The sequence below is a fragment of the Aquarana catesbeiana genome, linkage group LG06, assembly GCF_042186555.1.
Source record: "Aquarana catesbeiana isolate 2022-GZ linkage group LG06, ASM4218655v1, whole genome shotgun sequence".
Taxonomy (NCBI): Eukaryota; Metazoa; Chordata; class Amphibia; order Anura; family Ranidae; genus Aquarana; species Aquarana catesbeiana.
In genome coordinates, this window is record NC_133329.1 from 97,758,535 (window position 1) to 97,781,925 (window position 23,391).

At 43.3% G+C, this 23,391-nt stretch overlaps 1 protein-coding gene across 2 annotated transcripts in view; it reads right to left on the reverse strand.

Moving 5' to 3' along the window:
• Nucleotides 1-1,964: 1,964 nt before the first annotated feature.
• The window catches only part of LOC141148765 (hexosaminidase D-like), a 94,139-nt gene continuing 72,712 nt past the window's right edge, over nucleotides 1,965-23,391 (reverse strand). For both annotated transcript variants that reach the window (XM_073636487.1, XM_073636488.1), the window contains exons 10-14: nucleotides 16,128-16,210; nucleotides 15,716-15,794; nucleotides 15,460-15,561; nucleotides 14,281-14,370; nucleotides 1,965-9,328 (exon numbers count right to left, since the gene is read on the reverse strand). In XM_073636487.1, the coding sequence (XP_073492588.1) occupies nucleotides 9,136-9,328; nucleotides 14,281-14,370; nucleotides 15,460-15,561; nucleotides 15,716-15,794; nucleotides 16,128-16,210 (547 nt within the window). In that variant the 3' untranslated portion in view covers nucleotides 1,965-9,135. The remainder of the gene's footprint in view (nucleotides 9,329-14,280; nucleotides 14,371-15,459; nucleotides 15,562-15,715; nucleotides 15,795-16,127; nucleotides 16,211-23,391) is intronic.

The following is a 23,391-nucleotide window of genomic DNA, read 5'->3' on the forward strand; positions in this document are numbered from 1 at the left end:
TTTTTTGAGCCAAAACTCTGCTGCTCCTGGACACACTGGCCCTGGGGTTTTTTTTCCAGCCGCTAAATGCTGCTGAAAGTCTATGTGTGCATGGACACATTGGCTAACATGCAGGGGAGTTTAGAGGTGGGGAAAAAACTGCCAGGTGCCCCTAGGAGCAGCTGTAAAAACATCCAGTGTGCATGAGGCCTTCTAGTGGTCTATTGCTTGCTATTGCAGTGATCTTTTCCTTTACTCTACTAACATCACCGGCATCTAGACAGACCACCAGTTCACAGATAGAAAAACCTGATAGGGGTTTTAACCTTTCCTATCCAAAACAACAAAAAAAAAGTGTTCACTTTAAGTGTACTTAAAGTGTATGTCTAGGCAAAATAAAAAAAAATACAGCAAATCTCTGCAATACATGCACATATCCCCATGTTTTACACCTTTAAAACCACTGCATGTACAGCCTGACACCTACCTACACATTTGGTGGGGTTGTCACCCTTTGGAGAAACTTTTTTTTTTCTGTCTGCAGAACAATTTGCATATCAAATGTTAGGGCCCCCTCCTAGGTGGCTCACTTGTCGATGATACCTGGGTCCCTCCCTAAAGCCAAGAATGGCATTTTGAGATACTGTCCATTAGTGACACGGGACACAATCTCATGAACTGAATAAAGAAATAGGCAATAAAAACACAACACTTACAGAAAAGTACCTGTTGAACTGCCAACTAGGTTTCAACCAGAGGTTGCTAGAGCTGTGACTGATTGACCTCCCATCTGGTGGCGCCTCAATAGTTCCAGGGTCAAACGCCACTTGGCAAAACCAGCAGCACGACCCAATTGTCTTTTTACCTGTCTGTAAGGTTGGCATTCATTCTACTAAACACCAATGTAAGGGACCAGTGGCGGCTGGTAATATATTTTATGGGGGGGGGGGGGGGCGGTAAAAAATCCACCCCCCTCCCCCGTCACTCCCCGCCCCCACACTTACCCCATCTAGGTCGCGAGCAGTGCTTTCCCTGCGTCTCCTCGACAGCCAATAGGAGCACTTCTGCTCTCGACCAAATCAGGTGATGGGTCTCAGGACCTGCTTCCTGATTGGCCGGGAGGAGAATCAGGAAGACAATTGTGTATTCGTATTGTCACACAACTGGGTGGGCTCACCCTTCTTTGAAGCCTATTAAAGCCTCTGACTCTAATCATGTGCTTCTAAAGAAAAAAAAAAACCCATTGGAATCCATGCGCCCGGCGCCCTGCATGTAGATTAGGGGGTCGGATGCATGGATTAGGGGCGCAGCGCCCCTGTGCCCCGTTTGAACAGGTTGCCCCTATAAGGGACATTTACCTTTTTGGCCTCCAATTGGTTTTAGTAAGAGTTCCCCAAGAAGATACAGGTCTGTGAGAGCCAGAAATCTTGCTTGTTTGTAGGTGACCAAATACTTATTTTCCACCATAATTTGCAAATAAATTCTTTCAAAAATCAGACAATGTGATTGTCTGGATTTGCTTTCACATTTTGTCTCTCATAGTTGAGGTATACCTATGATGACAATTACAGGCCTCTCTCATCTTTTTAAGTGGGAGAACTTGCACAATAGGTGGCTGACTAAATACTTTTTTGCTCCACTGTGTGTAGATATATATATATATATATATATATATATATATATTATATATTATATATATATATATATATATAGATCTATATCTATATATCACACACACACAGTGTATATTATATATACATACACACACACACACACACACACACACACACTGCGTATATTATATTATATATATATATATATATATATATATATATATACACATATACACACATACGTACATACACACTGCGTATATTATATATATATATATATATACATACATACATACATACATACATACATACATACACACACAGTATTTGTCTTTAGTACAACTGACTTGACACACTGAAACATGCCACACGTTATTTATGAAAATATGTTTTATTTAAAATAACACAGAATGACAAAGAAAAAAAAATAAATTTCATTCACACATTTTAAAAAATGAAATAGGAACGGAAGGATTTAAGGAGGACCTCTATTTACTTCTGTATTCAAACAAATGTTCACCGATCACAAGCACAGATTTTTTTCAAATATCACTTGGAAGGTAAACTAGACACTTTTATTCAGTTTAAAAACAGCTTCCGTTATTACATTTATGCTTTCTAGATTACATTTCAGACCACTTTTCATGATATAATGGTCTTCCACTGTCAACAAGAATGAGTGCCTTCCCTTACGCAGTGCTATGAATATTTGGGAAAAGAAGGGTAGCACAGACCCTGTGGAGATACAGCCACCTGCCCATTCACGCCAAACTGATAATGCCTCCTGACCGCCCTTACTGCACCAGTAAGGTAAACTCACCTATTTACACTATTGTTGCCTATCTGCACCAGGGGTGTCCTTGCTCCTTTGCTCTAAGCATGTGAACCCCATGTGAGAATACTTGAATGGCGTCATCCACCCAGGTAAGCTATGACACCATCCAACAAGGCAAACTGCTACATGATGGAGGCGTTAAGACACATGGCACCATCCAGCAAGGCAGACTCCTGCAGCATGGAGGCGTTGAGAAAGCACGGGTGGTAAATATACCTTGCTTGAGGGGTTATCAGGAGGCATGGTCATTCCATCCTAAATTGGCAGGGGACAGTGTACCTATTAAAATAGCCACAGAGTCTGGGCTCACTCTTATTCCCCAACAAATGGCTTTTGCTATATAATTTTAGGCCAATCATAACAGCTCATGCTGATTTTACAGTAAACTACAAGGTCTGCCTATTAGGTTAGAGCCCCTTCCCCATGTAAAAATTGCCAAATATTACAAGGGCAAGCATGTACCTCAAAAGCTGGCCATACACTGTTATGCCCCGTACACACGATAGGATTTTTCGATGGAAAATGTTTGATAGGAGCTTGTTGTCAGAAATTCCGACCACGTGTAGGCTCCATTAGACATTTTCCATTGGAATTTCCGTCACACAAAATTTGAGAGCTGGTTCTCAAATTTTCTGACGATAAAATCCATTGTCGGAAATTCCGATCCTGTGTACACAATTCTGACGCACAAAGTTCCACGCATGCTCGGAATCAAGAGGAGCAGCACTGGCTATTGAACTTCGTATTTCTCGGCTTGTTGTACATGTTGTACGTCACCGCGTTCTTGACGTTCGGAATTTCCGACCAACTTTGTGTGACCGTGTGTATGCAAGACAAGTTTGAGCCAACATCCGTCGGAATAAAAACATGGATTTTGTTGTCGGAAAATCCCATCGTGTGTACAGGGCATTAGAAGTGTGGCCAATTCAAGAAGAATTTGCCAAAATTCCAACACTGGGTAGTTCTGCTGGCTTGATAAAAGTCAATTACTCTATCAATTTTTGAGCAGGCCAAAAATGGTTGGCTGGTTGGCTGTAGTTAATCAGCTGCAGGCACTGTTTGGGTGTTCTAATTGCCAGCACTTGCATCTGTCAGAGTACAGTATCCGGCAGTCAAGACTTGTCCGCCTGTGCTGTTTGTGTGGATGGAGGAATCTCTAAGACTTTTTTTCAGACCGAGTAAAATAAATGTTAGTGTATGGCCAGCTAGAGTTAAAAAGTTTTTAAAAAACATACCTTACCCCCATCTACATGGTTGCAAGGTATGATGTCACTATCCTTCTCGTAAGATTACTTGGGAATGTGAACAGTTTACTAAATCTCATGGGAAGACACTGCAGTCCAGTGCTAAAGCATCTTCTGCTAGGATTTGGGAACTGCATCTTTCTTTCTTCCTTAGCACTGCAAAGCAGGAAGCAGAACCTGTATGTATAATGAGAAAATTGATCTGGAGTCTTGAAGGTATCAAGTAGTTCCCAGGGGAAAAATTTGTTTTTTTTTCCAGCAAGCGTGTATGTTGAATTATAATTTCAATGTTTACCCTAATAGCTTTGTGTTGACCGCCTCCCGGCCCATTAAGGGTTCTAAAATCCGGAAGGCGAAGGTGGGCATTTGGGTAAAACAACTTGCTGTGATCAGGAGTTTTCTGATCATGTGACCGCTGTAACAGCCAATCACAGCGGTCACAAGGTCTGAAAGCTCCCGATTGCTAGTATGCTTGCACGCTCCCGGACTACTGTGCTGGGAGCGTGCTCTCAGCGTGGCAAGTTGTTTTAGCAGGGCCGCATATATGTATATCAGCGTTAAGGCCCACCCCCCGAAAAGCCGCATATATGCGTGAGTCCGGTATCAAGAGGTCAAAGCCAATTTTTAGAAGCTTGCTATTTCAGTGGATTAAACATAGATATTTGTAAATAAGCCACTAGAGGGCCCTTTCAGTACTTCAGTGCAATTACTCAGACTCTATCGTAAAAACTGTTGAGCTTACATATCAGCCACACAGAAAGTGCTTTGTGTTTAATGAGCCAGCTGACTCATAGGGCTCTGTTTATAAAGGAGTCACTGTGTGATATACACAGTTAACGTTTTCTGGATATCAATATTTTACAGCAAGCGCTTATCATTCAAAAGAGGATTGTGTGATGCGACAACTGATGATCTTGTGATTTTAAATGTGATTGGCGAACCTTATTTGTAATTGGAATCTGGAATTACATTTTATGCAGTGGGCAAATCCTTTTGGAAAATGATGGGGAAATGTGAATACTCTTTAAATATGTTGGAGGGAATCTTCCAAAAATAATGGTCAAATCCTCTTTGAAAATGACGGGTGGACAGGGTGAATCCACTTTAAAAATTATAGCTGAATAGGAGGGATCCTCTTTAAAAACGATAGTTGTACAAATAAGATCCTCTTGAAAATGAAAATTGAATAAGGCGAATCCTCCCTGAAAATAGCAGTTGAATTGGACGTATCCTGGTTGAAAATTATATTTTAATAAGGCGAATCCTCTATCACTTTCAAAGAGGATTCGCCTTATTAAAATATTTTCAAAAAGTATTCGCCCTATTCAACTGTCGTTTTTAAAAAGGTTGTAAAATTTGCCTTGAGTACACCTGCCTACTTCGCATGTTATTATGATTGCTGGGTCATGATGAGAATTTATGTAATCAGAGCTCATATTTTAAAATTTTTGCTGATTTTAATATTTGTATAATAAAACACTTTTTATGCATTTAAAATTTTTTGATAGTCTGCTTGCTGCAATAAAAACCCCAGGGGGAATTTTCTTCTGTGGTGATATCAATAGCCAGTAGATATCATAATTATTTTAGAGTAACATTGGTTAAAACCACAAAATATAGGCATTTATTATAAGACAAAGATCATCAATCTGTGCAGTTATGTAAGCATAGTTATGTAAGTAATAACCAATCATCTTCCAGCAGTCACCAAGCAGCTCAAAGCTGAAAGTCAATTGGCTACTATTAGTAGCTTCATTTACTGATCATTTCTTTGTAATAAATAATCCACTATGAATACAGGCATTTTCCATGATGCCCAACGAAGCCTGAGACTTGGTAGCAAATATCTACAATAACAACCGCAAGCGCATCAAAGAGAACCAGTCATCACTTGCAAGAATTTCAATATTCAGTTCCCGTTTACACTCCTCCGTTATGCACATTCTAGAGCTGGAAGACAATGGGGTTGATTTACTAAAGGAGTAGAGCATGTTCAATTTGCAAATCGTAAAGTGAAGTTTCATTTAGCATAGCAAATGAGGTGAAGCTTTGTTCAATTTAAATATCCAATCAAGTGTAGGGAAAATTAAAATAAAACTCAATTCTTACTAGCAAATTTTAACCTAGCTATACAAGGAAATATTTCTCTTTCAGTCCATGAGCTGAACAAAAGAAATGTAATAGATTTTTCCATCCACACTAAACAGCCTGTATGACGTCATCTTCCCTGCCGGCTATTGTATGCTGACAGCGGGTACCCATGGCTGCCAGGATATCCTGACGGTGACTGCATTTGATTGGATGAAATCATTGCTTGGCAAAAAAACTTCCGCTTGGCTCTTTTAACAAATGTTGAATGCAAAATCGACTTTTGTTAAGCTGAGTGGTGACAAACAGGGACACCTATAGCTCTAATTTTGGGCGATTCAACAAGAATCTGAATCTGAAATTCAAGCGTCTACAGCAGTATTTAGGTAAGGTTTGACTTTTGCTTCTTAAAAAGGCTCTACCTCTTTGGCGAGTGCCCCTATAGGGAGCCGCTTCCTATGGGGGCACTCATCACTCATGCGGGTTTGATCCCAAGCTGCACTGCTTGCATCTAATAACACAGGCAGTGCAGCTCACCCTCAACTCCTGCTCCCTTGTCACAGGATTTGATTGACACCAACAGGAGCCAATGGCTCCTGCTGCTATCAATCTGCCCTGTGAAGTGGGAGAGAGCTAAGAGAGCTGCTGCTCTTGGGCATAGTTTTGGATGGAGATCAGACTCAGGTAAGTATATGAGGGGAAGCTGAAGGGGGACTTTGAGGAATAGAAGTTTCTTTTTTTTTTTTTTACCCTAAGGCCCCTTTAACATGGGCGCCTCCGATATGTAGAATCCGCTTGCTCAGCGGGGGATCTCTGCTGATCCCCACCGACCAGGCAGATGACAGGTCCGTGTCCGCTCCGCTATGCAGAGTGGACATAAACACAGTCCCGCTCTCCTCTATGGGACAATCAGATAGAAACAGACTGCCTGTCCGTTTCCATCTGATCCGCTGGACAGATGGGGAATTGGACCACCATCTGTCTGTTTTTGGTGAACAGGATCAGATCAGATGACGGCGGGTGTCAGCAGGCATGAGTCCGCTGACATCTGCCGCTCCATAGAAGAAACTGGAGGGTCCGATCAGGTCCATCTGAAAAACTGATAGGTGGACCTGATTGGACAGCCTGTGTGAAAGGGCCCTATTGCAGAGAATGCATTCAGATTAAAAAAAACAAAAAAAACAAAAAAAAGCAAAACTTTTTTTTGGTTTTGGATAGAATGGAGAGGGATTAAAATACCTGCGGCTTATATTGCTGTCTGTGTCCCTGTTAGGGAGAGTCACCCTCTCTATTTGTCATGTTTAACATTATCATTGAAAATGAAAGTAAAAGAAAATCCCAAATTTTTCATTGTCCCCAGAAAAGTAATAGAGGGGAAATCTTCCAATGGGGACACTAGTTCAGGTGACCTGGAGTCCCAAAGAGATTCCCTTAATTTATAGGGATTTCCTGTTTTGGCTATGGGACCCGAAGTGACGGTAAATCTCCCCAATGGGACAAAGACAGCAAAAATAAACCTTACATGGGATATAACCCTCCCTTACTCTATCCAAAATGAAAAAAAAAAAAGTTTTGCCTATAGTTCTAATTTCATCCTTTAGAACAGGGATCTTCAAACTACGGCCCTCCAGCTGTTGTGGAACTACACATCCCATGAGGCATTGTAAAACTCTGACATTCACAGACATGACTAGGAATGATGGGAATTGTAGTTCCTGAACAACTGGAGGGCCAGTTTGAAGGCCCCTGCTTTAGAACCACTTCAAAAGAGTTAGGCTCAGACATGGTAAGTGAAGCTAAAATATGGGGGGATGAAAGAAAATCTTTCAAAAGCAAGGTTGTCAATTAAAGACTGAATATTCAGATTCTTACAAAAGCCAGTTGAGACTGGTTCTTTTTAAAAATGAACTCCAACCTAAAAAAAAAAAAAAAATTGAAAACAATATAGCAGTATTAGTAAAAATAAAAGCAGCTTTAGCAGCACCTTCACCTTGAATCCAAAGCCGCCACCCACAGTAATTTTATTCCACCACTGGATGTCCTCAGTCCTCTGGGTTAAATTCAACTTACTTTCTCTGACATGGGGCTAGGCTACCATGGACGAACACAGTGCATTAAACAGCGCTATGCACTATGAGCGCATGAGCTCTGTTCGGTGCAGTAGTAAGGACTGCCCAGTTTGACTGCTGAAGTTAAAGAGAAAGAAGCCATGACGTCATCAGACTGACCAGAGGTGTTTTTTTTTTTTTAAACAGACTTCTGCTTTCAAGGTTTTAAAATTTTGACTCAGAAATATTCAGATTCAGACATTTAAAATAAAGCAATACAAAGAGCAAAGGTGATGTGCAAGGTGCAGTTACCCACAGCAACCACAATTCAGGTCATCAAAACAGTTAAAGTGGCAGGTGTCCAACAATTTTTAATTTTTTTTTTTAAATCCCATTGAGCTAAAAGTAACCTGCCAATTTTCTCATTCAAGTGGAGACTAAAACGTAACTTACAGAGAGCTTTTAACTCATGGTCCCAGCAGGCAAACGGTAGGGGGTAGGTGGAAGTTAAATCACCAAGAGAAGCCGTTGCTTTGCCCTGAATGGGGAAGCTTTAATTGATGCTTTCATAGGGATCTCAAGTGCAAAGATCTCTAAACTGGAAGTGCTCAGTTCTAAACTTCAAGGAGATATTTCCTTAGAGATATGAACTGCAAAGATCTCAGAACTTGAAGAGGCTAGTTCTGAGCTTCCAGGAGACACTTCCTTAGGGATCTCCAGTGCAATGATCTCTGACTTTGAAGTGCCCAGTTCTGAACTCCTGCCATAGCATTTATGAGGATGGTCCTTCTTTCTTTGTTCTATTTGTAATTATTTTTTTTATTATGGAGAATGTATCAGAAGACGTGGGGACACCTAGGGTCATTTCTGTTGTAGCAGAAATAATGTAGGTTCCAAGATGGCTGGAAACAGGGCAGTGGTGGGGAGGTCTTGCCAATGAAATACTCAAAGAGACTTGGGTAATTCAGCTCAGCAGATTCAATCTTGAACGATCTCTTCTGAATGGACTGAACCTTTTGGAAATAGGAGGTTGCTGTAGTACCTGTGCACTGTACATCTCCTGGCTTTACATTGCTTTAATGAATAGGCTTGATCAAGATATCGACTTACACACACACCTATACACGCACACACAGTGCATAGGCAGCAGCATCAATGAAAACAATGGTGGGATACCACACACTGTTTAGCACACTAATGCACTAGATTTTTTGTGGAAATGTGCTGATCTGTTATTCTGCAGAACATTACCCTTTCCCCTGCTTTATGATCTGAACAAAGTCCTATTGGCAGCGTACTGAAATCTCCATCGATCCAAGGATATGCACTCATTTCTTTGGTATGACCTTGGGACGGGCGTTTAAAGGTAAGATCTCCTGGAAGTCCCTGGCCAACTCTCTCAGATGATCCATGATAGGGTTGACATTTTCTTCCATCCATTCCTCCACTGTGTCTGGGGAGAAGATGGAATCCATCTGAGTCCGGAGAGCTTGTATATGAGATTCCCACTCCTCATTGGCTCTGGGGGAGAGGAAACAATCATCAGTTAGGTGATAAAGTGACATCTCCCTATGAGGCATACAAACGTCTGGAAATTAAATATCCTCCACATCTGCAGCACCAGTGATCTGGGTGTTCGCCATGGCTGATCTAGATCATGATGCTCCAGGCTTGCCTGAAGAATGACACTCTTTTTTTCAAGCCACACCACTATGTTTCCCCTGCACTCTTTCCCCCTACAAGTACAATTTAGAAACAGGTGTCCGGAGGTGGGCAGAAGAGGGAAACAATAAGAAATTGTTGATTTGTACATTTTAAAGCTTGTTGCTGCCCTGTTCTATGGCAGCTGCCTTAGGCACTGGTCCACGAGTGCCAATATAGCTAATACAGCCCTGTAACCAACAACCGCATTATCCATAACCGTATTGCCAATTGCCCTCCACTTGAACTGAACCTGTACAGTCCTTGGAAGTTTGTAATAAACACACACGTGAAAAACTTCAGCTGTGTTAGCGGTGATGAACTCTGGCATGCGTTATGTGATCAGTGCCATGCTACTTGTAGCATTATCTATACTGAAAAGGGAGAACTGTTGAAGCAGAACTCCTGATTGGCCAGCTTTCCTGCAGAGATCACGTCACCAGAGACCTTTGTAGTCCTGATGTCAAATTCTATCACCATAAAGTTTCATAGGTGATAGTCTTTGCTCATCTATCTGGGTATCAGATTGTTGACTGTAAGTGGAGGAGTGAAAATCTAACATTTGTATTACTGTCTGTGTTCCCATTGAAGTGATCATGCCTCCCTACTTGTCTGTTTGCCAAGACAAGAGATGAGAGTCAGTCGTCCAATGGAGACATCTGTTCTAGTAACAGCTGTCTAGATATCTTCTCATTCCCTGACGTGTCTTTGGGGCAGTTAATTAGGGGCAATCTCCCCAATAGGACAAATACAGCAAAAACAAAATAAAATAAAACCCGATAGGGGTTCTAATCATTTCCTGCTCTATTAAATTTAGAAAAATGCAAAGAAAAACAGAAAGAGACATCATTATGTTGCTAGGCTTAAATGGCCACCATAACCTACATAAAAAGAAACTAGCTAAGTAAATGTAGAGTCCATCTTAGGGTCCGGTACTTCATCCAGGCTTTGGGTAGTAGTGAGCTTGGGACCAGGGAAGGCAAAGACCTTGTAGTTAACCAACTGCACTGATATCACTTCCAGTCAACAAACACTGGCTAATTTTTGGACTAATGCAAAAAGGTGAGGAAGGCTCATCGTACAGTTTTCAGCCACTGGAATTGGCACTGTTCCATGCTGTGTATACTTACAATACATAATTATTTTTTACAATATGGACAATTATACGGTAACGACGACAACGAAAAGACTAAAAAAAAAGTTGAGACACCTGGAGTGTCTACGCTGTTACGGGCACATGCTCATGATATTATTGCTTTGTAATGCCATATGGAAGTGATTGGATCCATGATCTGGTGTCACAAATGTAGAGTTTCGGCCATTGTCATGCAGGCTTTAATGTCTATTGGGGTTTCATAATTAAATACTGCCATGATGTAAGCAAACAGCTGCCTATAGCCCATGGTGTACCACTGTCCTACAGCAGGGTGAGGAAAAAGTACACAAGGGCCACTACATTTGTATAGGCTTTGTTTTTAATAAAGATTATAGTATTCCTCTGAATATAGAGCCGCAAATTTACATTTTACACCTAAATTTCGCACTACCAAAGTCATGTAATATTTTCTGGTTTGTTTATATATGACGTGTAGGGATGAGCTTCGAGTTCGAGTCGAACTCATGTTCTACTCGAACATTGGCTGTTCGCAAGTTCGCCGAACAGCGAACAATTTGGGGTGTTCGCGGCAAATTCGAATGCCGCGGAACACCCTTTAAAAGTCTATGGGAGAAATCAAAAGTGCTAATTTTAAAGGCTTATATGCAAGTTATTGTCATAAAAAGTGTTTGGGGACCCGGGTCCTGCCCCAGGGGACATGGATCAATGCAAAAAAAAGTTTTAAAAACGGACGTTTTTTCAGGAGCAGTGATTTTATTAATGCTTAAAGTCAAACAATAAAAGTGTAATATCCCTTTAAATTTCGTACCTGGGGGGTGTCTATAGTATGCCTGTAAAGGGGCGCATGTTTCCTGTGTTTAGAACAGTCTGACAGCAAAATGACATTTGGAAGGAAAAAACTCATTTAAAACTACCCGCGGCTATTGCATTGCCGACAATACACATAGAAGTTCATTGATAAAAACGGTATGGGAATTCCCCACAGGGCAACCCCGAACCAAAATAAAAAAAAAAAAAATGATGTGGGGGTCCCCCTAAATTCCATACAAGGCCCTTCGGGTCTGGTATGGATATTAAGGGGAACCCCAGCCAAAATTAAAAAAAAAAATTGACGTGGGGTTCCCCCTAAATTCCATACCAGACCCTTCAGGTCTGGTATGGATTTTAAGGGGAACCCCGCGCCAAAAAAAAAAAAAAAAAACGGCGTGGGGTCCCCCTAAAAATCCATACCAGACCCTTATCCGAGCACGCAACCTGGCAGGCCGCAGGAAAAGAGGGGGGGACGAGAGTGCGGCCCCCCCCCCCTCCTGAACCGTACCAGGCCACATGCCCTCAACATTGGGAGGGTGCTTTGGGGTAGCCCCCCAAAACACCTTGTCCCCATGTTGATGAAGACAAGGGCCTCATCCCCACAACCGTGGCCGGTGGTTGTGGGGGTCTGCGGGCGGGGGGCTTATCGGAATCTGGAAGCCCCCTTTACCCCAGATCCCGGCCCCCCCCCTGTGTGAAATGGTAAGGGGTTACTTACCCCTACCATTTCACTAAAAAACTGTCAAAAATGTTAAAAATGACAAGAGACAGTTTTTGACAATTCCTTTATTTAAATGCTTCTTCTTTCTTCCTTCATCTTCTTCTTCTTCTGGTTCTTCTGGCTCTTCTGGTTCTTCCTCCGGCGTTCTCGTCCAGCATCTCCTCCGCGGCGTCTTCTATCTTCTTCTCCTCGGGCCGCTCCGCACCCATGGCATGAGGGGGGAGGCTCCCGCTCTTCTCTTCATCTTCTTCTTCATCTTCATCTTCTTCTTCATCTTCTTCTTCATCTTCTTCTTCATCTTCTTCTTCATCTTCTTCTTCTTCTTCTTCTTCTTCTTCTTCTCTTCTTCATCTCTTCTTCCTTCTTCATTTCTTCTGCGGGCCGCTCCGCATCCATGCATGGAGGGAGGCTCCCGCTGTGTGACGGCGTCTCTTCGTCTGACGGTTCTTAAATAACGGGGGGCGGGGCCATCCGGTGACCCCGCCCCCCTCTGACGCACGGTGAATTGACGGGACTTCCCTGTGACGTCACGGGGAATGCCACAGGGAAGTCCCGTCATGTCCCGTGCGTCAGAGGGGGGCGGGGTCACCGGGTGGCCCCGCCCCCCGTTATTTAAGAACCGTCAGACGAAGAGACGCCGTCACACAGCGGGAGCCTCCCACCATGCATGGATGCGGAGCGGCCCGCAGAAGAAATGAAGAAGGAAGAAGAGATGAAGAAGAGAAGAAGAAGAAGAAGAAGAAGAAGATGAAGAAGAAGATGAAGATGAAGAAGAAGATGAAGAGAAGAGCGGGAGCCTCCCCCCTCATGCCATGGGTGCGGAGCGGCCCGAGGAGAAGAAGATAGAAGACGCCGCGGAGGAGATGCTGGACGAGAACGCCGGAGGAAGAACCAGAAGAGCCAGAAGAACCAGAAGAAGAAGAAGATGAAGGAAGAAAGAAGAAGCATTTAAATAAAGGAATTGTCAAAAACTGTCTCTTGTCATTTTTAACATTTTTGACAGTTTTTTAGTGAAATGGTAGGGGTAAGTAACCCCTTACCATTTCACACAGGGGGGGGGGCCGGGATCTGGGGGTCCCCTTGGTAAAGGGGGCTTCCAGATTCCGATAAGCCCCCCGCCCGCAGACCCCCACAACCACCGGCCACGGTTGTGGGGATGAGGCCCTTGTCTTCATCAACATGGGGACAAGGTGCTTTGGGGGGCTACCCCAAAGCACCCTCCCAATGTTGAGGGCATGTGGCCTGGTACGGTTCAGGAGGGGGGGGGGGCCGCACTCTCGTCCCCCCCTCTTTTCCTGCGGCCTGCCAGGTTGCGTGCTCGGATAAGGGTCTGGTATGGATTTTTAGGGGGACCCCACGCCGTTTTTTTTTTTTTTTTTTTGGCTCGGGGTTCCCCTTAAAATCCATACCAGACCTGAAGGGTCTGGTATGGAATTTAGGGGGAACCCCACGTCAATTTTTTTTTTAAATTTTGGCTGGGGTTCCCCTTAATATCCATACCAGACCTGAAGGGCCTTGTATGGAATTTAGGGGGACTCCCACATCATTTTTTTTTTTTAATTTTGGTTCGGGGTTGCCCTGTGGGGAATTCCCATACCGTTTTTATCAATGAACTTCTATGTGTATTGTCGGCAATGCAATAGCCGCGGTAGTTTTAAATGAGTTTTTTCCTTCAAAATGTCATTTTGCTGTCAGACTGTTCTAAACACAGGAAACATGCGCCCCTTTACAGGCATACTATAGACACCCCCCAGGTATGAAATTTAAAGGGATATTACACTTTTATTGTTTGACTTTAAGCATTATTAAAATCACTGCTCCTGAAAAAACGGCCGTTTTTAAAACTTTTTTTTGCATTGATCCATGTCCCCTGGGGCAGGACCCAGGTCCCCAAACACTTTTATTGACAATAACTTGCATATTAGCCTTTAAAATTAGCACTTTTGATTATTCATGTTCGTGTCCCATAGACTTTAACGGTGTTCGCGTGTTCGAACGAATTTTTTTCCTGTTCGCATGTTCTGGTGCGAACCGAACAGGGGGGTGTTCGGCTCATCCCTAATGACGTGTAGCCCAAACAGCACTGCAAAATAAATGTGTAAAGAACCATGTTTTTACACTTACTTTAAGATTTTAGCACTGAACATCTCCATTTTATGTGGATTTGCAAACTGGTGCTTTCTGTGGTAACGGGAAAACCAGGCACTGATATCACTGTGAAATGAAAGAGTTGATCCAATTATATCATACACAAAAGATAAAAAAAAGGAAATTATTATTGTCTACAGAACTATCAAGAAAGCAACCTATTGGGCTCACATTATCCAGATGGCAGAGTTGGGGGGGATCGCATTATCAGAAAAGTGGTAGAGATCACATTTAATAAAAGTTGTGCAGGGATCATATTATCAGAATAGTGGCGTGGGATCACCATATTAGAACATTATCAAAATAGTGGTAGAGAGATCACATTGTCAGAATGGCGGCGTGGGATCACGATATTAGAAAAGTGGTAAAGGGATCACATGATTAGGTTAGTAGGTCAGTGGCGGCCTGTCCATTAGGGGCGCACGGGCGCCGCCCCCTAATCCATGTGCCCGGCCCCTAATCTACATGCAGGTTGCCGGACACATTGATTCCAATGGGGTTTTTTTTTGTTTTTTTTAATGGCACGTGATTAGAGCCAGAGGCTCTTATTGGCTTCAAAAAAGTTGTGTGACAATAGCAAATTAATATTCGCTATAGCCTTCCTGATTCTCCTCCTGGCAATCAGGAAGTGGGTCCTGAGACCCGACTGGCCGAGAGGAGAAGCAATCGTATTGGCCACCGCGACGAGGTAAGGAGGAGGGAAGCCACTGAGAAGGAAGCCACCGTGAAGCCCGAGATGCAGAGGAGGAGGAGACACAGGAAGTGGGGGATGTCTTGTTTGCCGCCCGCCCCCCCCCCCCCCCCCCCCAAATATACAGCACTAGCCGCCACTGTTAGTGGTAGATGGATTACATGATTAGGTTAGTGGTGGCTGGATCACTAGATCAGGATGATGGTAGAGGGATCACATATTTAGGACAATAGTAGAGGGGTTACATTATCAGGATATTAGTAGAGAAGTATAATGGTCAGCATTCGAGTGGAAGAGTCATACGGTTAGAACTGCCATACAGGGTCACATGATCGGAACAGCAGCGGCAGAGGTCACACGATGGGAATGGCAATGAGCGTGTCACACAACTAGCATAGCACTGCAGGGGCCACATGCTCTGGCTAGTGGGTTTGCAAAATCCTAATTGATTCTCCTTTACTCACCCATCATCCTCTGTGATCTCCCGAACCTTCTTTTTCATTTCCAGGTGTATTTTTCTCACCATGCTGTAAATTTCAGATCCTGGAAAAGCCCCGTTTCCTTCACTAAATTGAAAGAAACAGATTTCTGTAACAAATTCCACGATTCAGTTACCGGTACATACCATACACACAAAGCACATCATATTCTCTTGTCTCAGCCACCGTACTCTTTTTGTGAATGCATTCTGGGATTGGGAATGTTAAAAGTGCTATTTACCAGGTGTTCTTCTCAACATCAATCTTGCTGAAGCCCAGTATGAGAGCGGTATCCTTTTTGGCTTCCTCTGTGAACTGACCTGCAGAAGAGAAGGTACGTGAGATAGTTTACAGCAGCATGGAGGACTTCAGATTTAGGTAATTTATGGATCTTTGAAAAAAAGAAACACTAACTAACTAGGTGGGACTTTATATGAGGACATTAAAATAGGAATGTACCTCCATCCCCAATATGTGGTTATAAAAAAGGAAAAAGGTTTGGGACTTTATATGAGGCATGCAGCTGGGTCGCAGATATGGTGCATCTACCAGTTATTCTCATTAGTACTATGTTGTGTTACCTTCCCAGCTGCATGCCTCATATAAAGTCCCAAACCCTTTTTCCTTTTTTATATCCAATTTATGGATCTTACCAGAGCTCAGTGTTTTCAAACACACTGCCAAAGACGGGATGGCGACAGGAAGCAGCTCACACAGAACAGAGTAATGGTCATACCTACAAGAAGAAACAAACCAATGTCATACAGGGTAGATATAGTTACATAGTTACATTTAAGGTAGGTGAGGTTGAAAAAAGATCAGTCCATCAAGTCCAACTTATGTGTGTGATTGTATGTCAGTATTACATTGTATATCCCTGTATATTGTGGTAATTTAGGTGCTTATCTAATAGTTTCTTGAAACTATCAATGCCCCCCGCTGAGACCACCGCCTGTGGAAGGGAATTCTACAACCTTGACGCTCTTACAGTAAAGAACCCTCTATGTAGTTTAAGGTTAAACCTCTTTTCTTCTAATTTTGATGAGTGGCCACGAGTCTTGTTAAACTCTCTTCTGCGAAAAAGTTTTCCTATTGTGGGGTCACCAGTACGGTATTTGTATATTGAAATCACATCCCCTCTCAAGCATCTCTTCTCCAGATTTCAGTGCTCGCTTTCCTCATAACTAATATCCTCCAGACCCTTTATTAGCTTTGTTGCCCTTCTTTGTACTCGCTCCATTTCCAGTACATCCTTCCTGAGGACTGGTGCCCAGAACTGGACAGCATACTCTAGGTGCGGCCGGACCAGAGTCTTGTAGAGCGGGAGAATTATCGTTTTATCTCTGGAGTTGATCCCTTTTTAATGCATGCCAATATTCTGTTTGCTTTGTTAGCAGCAGCTTGGCATTGCATGCCATTGCTGAGCCTATCATCTACTAGGACCCCCAGGTCCTTTTCCATCCTAGATTCACCCAGAGGTTCTCCCCCCAGTGTATAGATTGCAGTCATAATTTTGCCACCCAAATGCATTATTTTACATTTTTCTACATTGAACCTCATTTGCCATGTAGTTGCCCACCCCATTCATTTGTTCAGATCTTTTTGCAAGGTTTCCACATCCTGCGGAGAAGTTATTGCCCTGCTTAGCTTAGTATCGTCCGCAAATACAGAGATTGAATTGTTTACCCCATCCTCCAGGTCGTTTATGAACAAATTAAATAGGATTGGTCCCAGCACAGAACCCTGGGGGACCCCATTACCCACCCCTGACCATTCCGAGTACTCCCCATTTATCACCACCCTCTGAACTCGTCCTTGAAGCCAGTTTTCAATCCATGTACTTACCCTATGGTCCATGCCAATGGACCTTATTTTGTACAGTAAACGTTTATAGGGAACTGTGTCAAATGCTTTTGCAAAATCCAGATACACCACATCTACGGGCCGTCCTTTATCTAGCTGGCAACTCACCTCCTCATAGAAGGTTAGTAGATTGGTTTGGCAAGAACGATTCTTCATAAATCCATGCTGATTACTGCTAACAATACCGTTCTCATTACTAAAATCTTGTATATAGTCCTTTATCACCCCCTCCAAGATTTTACATACTATTGATGTTAGGCTAACTGGTCTGTAATTCTCAGGGATGTATTTTGGGCCCTTTTTAAATATTGGTGCTACATTGTCTTTTCTTCAATCAGCTGGTACCATTCCAGTCAGTAGAGTGGTAGGTGTACAGCTGGCAGAGGAAAGCTTCCTTCAGTAAGAGCTGGGACTTCCTCTACAGTTGTAGAACTACAGTACGTCTGCATCTATTATAGTCATATGATCAGTTCCTGTTATTGTAAATACACGAGAAGGCCATATTTGCTCACAACATAAGCAGGTCCTTCCTTTTGTTACCTTGCTGATGTTTCGTATCTCATTGAATGTCTACTAGACAAGACCTGCTGCATTTAAAAAAAAAAAAGACTAAGTCTTTAATGATGATAAAAACTCTCACAATGCTCCTGAAGGTCACAAATAGGGAGACTTCTTTATTTGTAGCAAAAAAGAAGCTTTTCAACAACTACCAAAAATGAGATATGGTGATGCTGTAATCCACTCCTCTGTCTGCATAGAGACATGGGATCTGCCTTGGTTGGATTATGTGTGAAGGTCCTTCAGATTTGGGACAAATTTGCTTTGCTTCAAAAATTATACCCCATGCAGCTTTCTTGGATCCGCTGAGCAGGCGTACTAATTGTGAAAGACTGAACCTAGACAAATGCTTTTGGAGGGGACTGCAGGCTAGCCTCTTGCCTACTGACTATGGGCCCTGGCTTTTAAGGGATCACTACTCTTTGGGAGGAGTGTGCCAGGGGGACCCCAGGAGTAATGTTACTTTGGATTCAAGTCCTGTCTCCCCAAAACACACAGACTTTGGGAATTGGAGGACCCTTTAACATAACTATGGGCTCTGGCATTCGAGGGAGCTACAAACATTTAGGAAGATGTCCTCTTTTATAATGCAAAAAGACATTATTTGATTGAACAGTCAAGGAAGCCATAATGATCTCTGCCAATTTGAAACTCAGTCAACAGATGTATGTTAATATAAAGCTGGTTAATGAGATTTGGACAGCCCTGTGTCTTCTGCTACCTACTAGTCTGAGGTGGGGTGAGATCGCTGTTATGTGTTTATTAAGTAGGTCTTTACCATTGTTAATAAAGTCACCTATTATTTTTCAGTCTGCTCATCTCTTGAACAGGTGATTAATATTGTGACCACTGTACCTTGTTAGTGAACCATTGTGGGATGTTACATGTTTATGTTGATTAGCTTACGGGTTAAATCACTACCAGCTATTAGTTGCTAGAGGGGGAGTAGCATACGGTTTGTTGGTTGTTCCATAGTTATGTTAATTTTATTCCTGTATACCGTTGCATATAAATTCTGTGTGACAGTTCCAGTTCTCATACAAGATATTATCGGTTAGTCTTGTACGCTATGCAATATTCAACTATAGTAATGGGTTCCTATGCCCAGACTGGGGGAAGCGGTATACTGACGGAAGCACTCAAGCTGGGTGCTGGACAGTTCTCTCACACTAATGATCTGAGGATCTGCTGAATGGCCGTACTAATGAGCTGGGGCTATTACTGAGTTGGGGTACTACTGAATCACTTTAAAACAAATATAAAAGCAACACATACAGGGCATTTCCAAAGCTTCAGTAAAGCTTCAAAAAGCATTACAGAAGCATCAAAAACACATAAAAAGACTTAGTTAGACTTAACGGTGACGGTATTTCTAAGAGCCTTTCAGGACAACCTTGGAGAGAGCGCAGCTCCGCCCATTTTCCAGGAAACACATGCAGCCTTTAAATCCCTCCTCTTCCACCATGGCTTCAGTTATTGTGTGGTCTCTGACATACTGGAAAACAAAGCACAGAAAACCACCAAACAACCATGACAGACACTTAGAACCACTTCTAAGATAAACAAGGGAGGGAATAGCAGTTGTCCTGAAAGGCTCTTAGAAATACCATCACCGGTAAGTCTAACTAAGTCTTTCTCAAATCACCTTTCAGGAAAACCTTGGAGAGGATAACCGAGAAACTTACCTTAGGGTGGGACTACTGCCTGCAGTACCTTCCTGCCGAAGGCTTGATCTGCGGCGGACAGTAAGTCCAACCCATAATGTCAGAGAAATGTTGAGTAGTTGGACCAAGTGGCAGCCTTGCAAATTTGTTCAGGTGTAGCATCGGCCCTTTCGGCCCAGGAAACTGCCATTGATCTCGTAGAATGAGCAGCAATACTTGAGGGGGGTATTTCTCCCTTAGCTTTGTAGGCCTCCGTGATTGATTGCCAATCTAAATCATCTGCCCAGTGTGCTTTTGGAAGCTCTCTCACCTTTACGTGAGCTTGAGACTATCACAAAGAGAGCGTTTGACTTTCTGAATTCTTTGGTGAAAGAAAGTGTAGCAGACATCTCCTCATGTCCAGTGTGTGAAAAGCTCCTTCTCCTAGATTGACAGGAGCTGAAGAGAAAGTGGGCAGGATTATTTCCTGTGAGCGTTGAAAGGTCGAAGAAACCTTGGGTAGAAACCCTGGGTCTGTTTGAAGGATTACTCTGTCTGAAGAAAACCTTTAGAAAGGGTTCTGTGACTGCCAGGGCTTGAAGCTCACCGACTCTTCTTGCCAACGTGATGGCTATTAGAACTAAATATGATGGTTTTAAGAACTAAGTTCTGTAAAGATGCTTCCTGTAAGGGTTCAAACTGAGCTCCTGTGAGACCCTGTAAAACAACAGACAAATCCCAACAGGGAAAAACTTTAGGGGCTACTTGCCTATTTCGTGCAAGAGCCCTAAAAAAAATCTTGAAATTAAGACTTCTCTGGATAGAGTCCTCTCAAAAAAACTGATAGAGCCACCACCTGGGTTTTCAGGGTGCTGGCTGCCAGCCCCTTCTCCATTCCATCATGGAGAAATTCTAAGACTGACACTAAACTATTGACCTGGAGGCCCTTAGAAGTGCACCAGGAATTTAATTTTTCTAAACTTTCAGGTATATGGCCCAAGTTACCTATTTTCTACTGGAAAGTAGGGTCTTCACTAATTTATCAGACAGTCCCTTGGCTTTCAGGAGGTCTTCCTCAGAAACTAAGCAGTTAGATGTAGTCGGTCTGCTTCTGGATGGTTCACCGACCCCTGCATTAGCAGGTCCTTTCTGGGTGGCAACTTCCATGGAAGTTCTGCAGCCTGGTTTAGTAGTGTCGCTAACCAGAGTCTTTTTGGCCAGAAGGGAGTGACCAGGATCAGATTGGAATTTTCCTCCCTGAATTTCCTTGGAACCAGTGGTATCAGGGGAAAGGCGTAGCACAGCTGGTAATGCCACGGATGGCCTTCTTGGTGGAGAGAGAAGAACTTCTGTACTTTCGAGTTCTGTTGGCTGGCGAACAGATCTATTTGAGGTTGCCCCCAAGCTTCGGAGATCATCAAGAAAACTTTTTGGTTAAGACTCCACTCTGCTTCCACCAGTCTCCTTTGCATAGTAGGTCTGCTAGGAGATTCTGGGATCCCTTCAGATGGACTACTGACAATGAGGCCACATTCTGTTCTGCCAAGGTAAGTTGCTGACTGGCCAGTTCTAGCAGCCCTCCTTGTTTCAACACATAAGCTACTGCAGTTGTATTGTCTGAGAGAACCTGAATGTGTTGTCCCCTTACCACTTGTTGAAAGGCTAGGAGACAGAGAAAAATCACCTTCAGTTCCCGCCAATTTGAGGATTTTCGGGTTTCCACTTTGGACCAGGCCCCTGGTCGGTTCGCCAGCCCCAAGAACCCGCATCTGTTAGACGATTGTCTAGGGGAAAAACCCAGAAAAGACCTTTTGCCAGATTGGTTGAATTCCTCCACCACCAGAGAACCCGTTTTATGTTTGAGGCAAGTTTGATCTGTTTTTCTAGTGACTCTTGGTGTGACCATCTTTGTAAGATATTCATCTGGAGGGGTCTGGAATGTAATCTGGCCCACTGAATAGCTGGGATCGAAGCCGTGAGAAGGCCTAAGACTGCCATGGCTGATCTGACTGATATTGAGAGATTGGTCTGAACCTGTTTAACCGCAGATTGGATCTTCTTCATCTTCTCCTGTGACAGAAAAACTTTTTGAAGCACGAGTTTATTGTATAGCCAAGGAACTTCATCTCCTGCGTGGGCTCTAGATTTGATTTTTCTAGATTCAAGAGCCACCCTAAGTCCTTGAGGTGAGCCTGAGACACCTAGAGATTTGTCAAGACTTGTTCTTTGGAGTCCCCGAAAAACAACAGGTCATCCAGATATGGGATGACTGAAATCCCTCTTAGCTTCAGAGGTTCCAGAGCTTCCGCTATTATCTTTGTAAAGATTCTGGGGGAGGATGAAAGTCTGAACGGCAGAGCTCTGAATTGGAAATGCCAGACTGAAGTCCCCAAGTTGAGGGCCAGACGTAGAAAGTATTGGGAAGCCTGAGTTATCAGGACATGCAAGTAGGCATCCCTTAGATCTAGGGATGCCATCAAACAGTCTGCAGTCAGTAATTTCATAATTGAATGGATCGAGTCCATCCTGAAATGTTTGTAGCAGATCGATCTGTTCAGGATCTTTAAGTTCAGAAGTATCAAATCGATACTTACCCAAAAGTTTTTCACCAGGAAGATGTGGGAATAGAAGTCTTGGCCTTCCTGATTTTTTGGGACCTGGATAATCGCCTCCAGTTGAATTAGATCCTGCAGCAGGCTCATCATTGCAAAAGCTTTTTCCTGATCCCTTGGCAGGGCCGTAACATAGAATCTGTTCGGGGGCGACTCTGAAAACTCCAGACTGTATCCCTAGGAGATGACGTCTTTCACGAACAGGCTTGTAGTTGTTTTGTTCCACTGTAGGTGAAAGGCAGACAATCTTCCCCCTACTGGGGTAAGACTGTCATTTGTTTTTAGGGGGCTGCTCTGGGGGAGATCTGAAGAGAACACCTCCTCCTCCCTTACCCCTTGGGGAAACCCAGCGACTCTTGTGGTCTTGGTCCCTATTTTTGTGGGGCTGTTGAACAGCACGAAAATTCTTTTTGATCGGTTGTTTCTTCTTGGAAGGAAAAGCCTTTTTCTTGTCGGCTGTTCTGTCCAAGACTGTTTCAAAGTCTGGACCAAAAAGAAGATCACCTGAGAAAGGTAGGCCACACAGCTTAATCTTGAAAGCTGTGTCACCCGACCAAGTTTTTAGCCAGACAGCACGTCTGGCTGAATTCACCAGCACTGACGACCTTGCTGACATCTTGATTTGGCACATGCATCAGCCATGTACTTTACTGCCTTCTGTATCAATGGAAAGGACTTCAAATGATCTTTCCGTGATGTGCCTGCCTCTACGTGGCTTTTCAGATTCTCTACCCAGCATTCAAGGTTCCTTGCAACCGTGGAAGCCATAGCGGGTTTGAGGCTGGCTGATATGGAATCTCATGCTTTTTTCAGGAGGAAGTCCGCTCTTTTATCCATAGCATCCTTCAGCACCCCCATGTCCTCGAATGCTAGGTCTGTGCGCCGGGAAACCTGCGAGCATCTACCCGTGGTTTCTTATTCCATACCTCCGATTCCTCATCTTCTAAGGGAAACCTTCTCCTAAGTGTCTTGGAAAAAAAGGGGCCTCTATCAGGGTCCTTCCATTCCTTCTTTAACGTCCCTGAGAGGATTCTATGGACTGGGAACACTATGTTTAGTGTCATCTAATCCTTGGTACATTTTGTCATGAAACGATAGTTGCACTTTGACTTTCTCCTCCTGGATTTTGAGGGTAGTGTAGATTGCTCTTAGAAGGTCATCCACTTCCGTCCAAAGATAGCTTGTACCTAGAGGCTTGGCTATCGTCTTCCTCCTCCTCTTCGTCTGAATCCCTGAGGGAG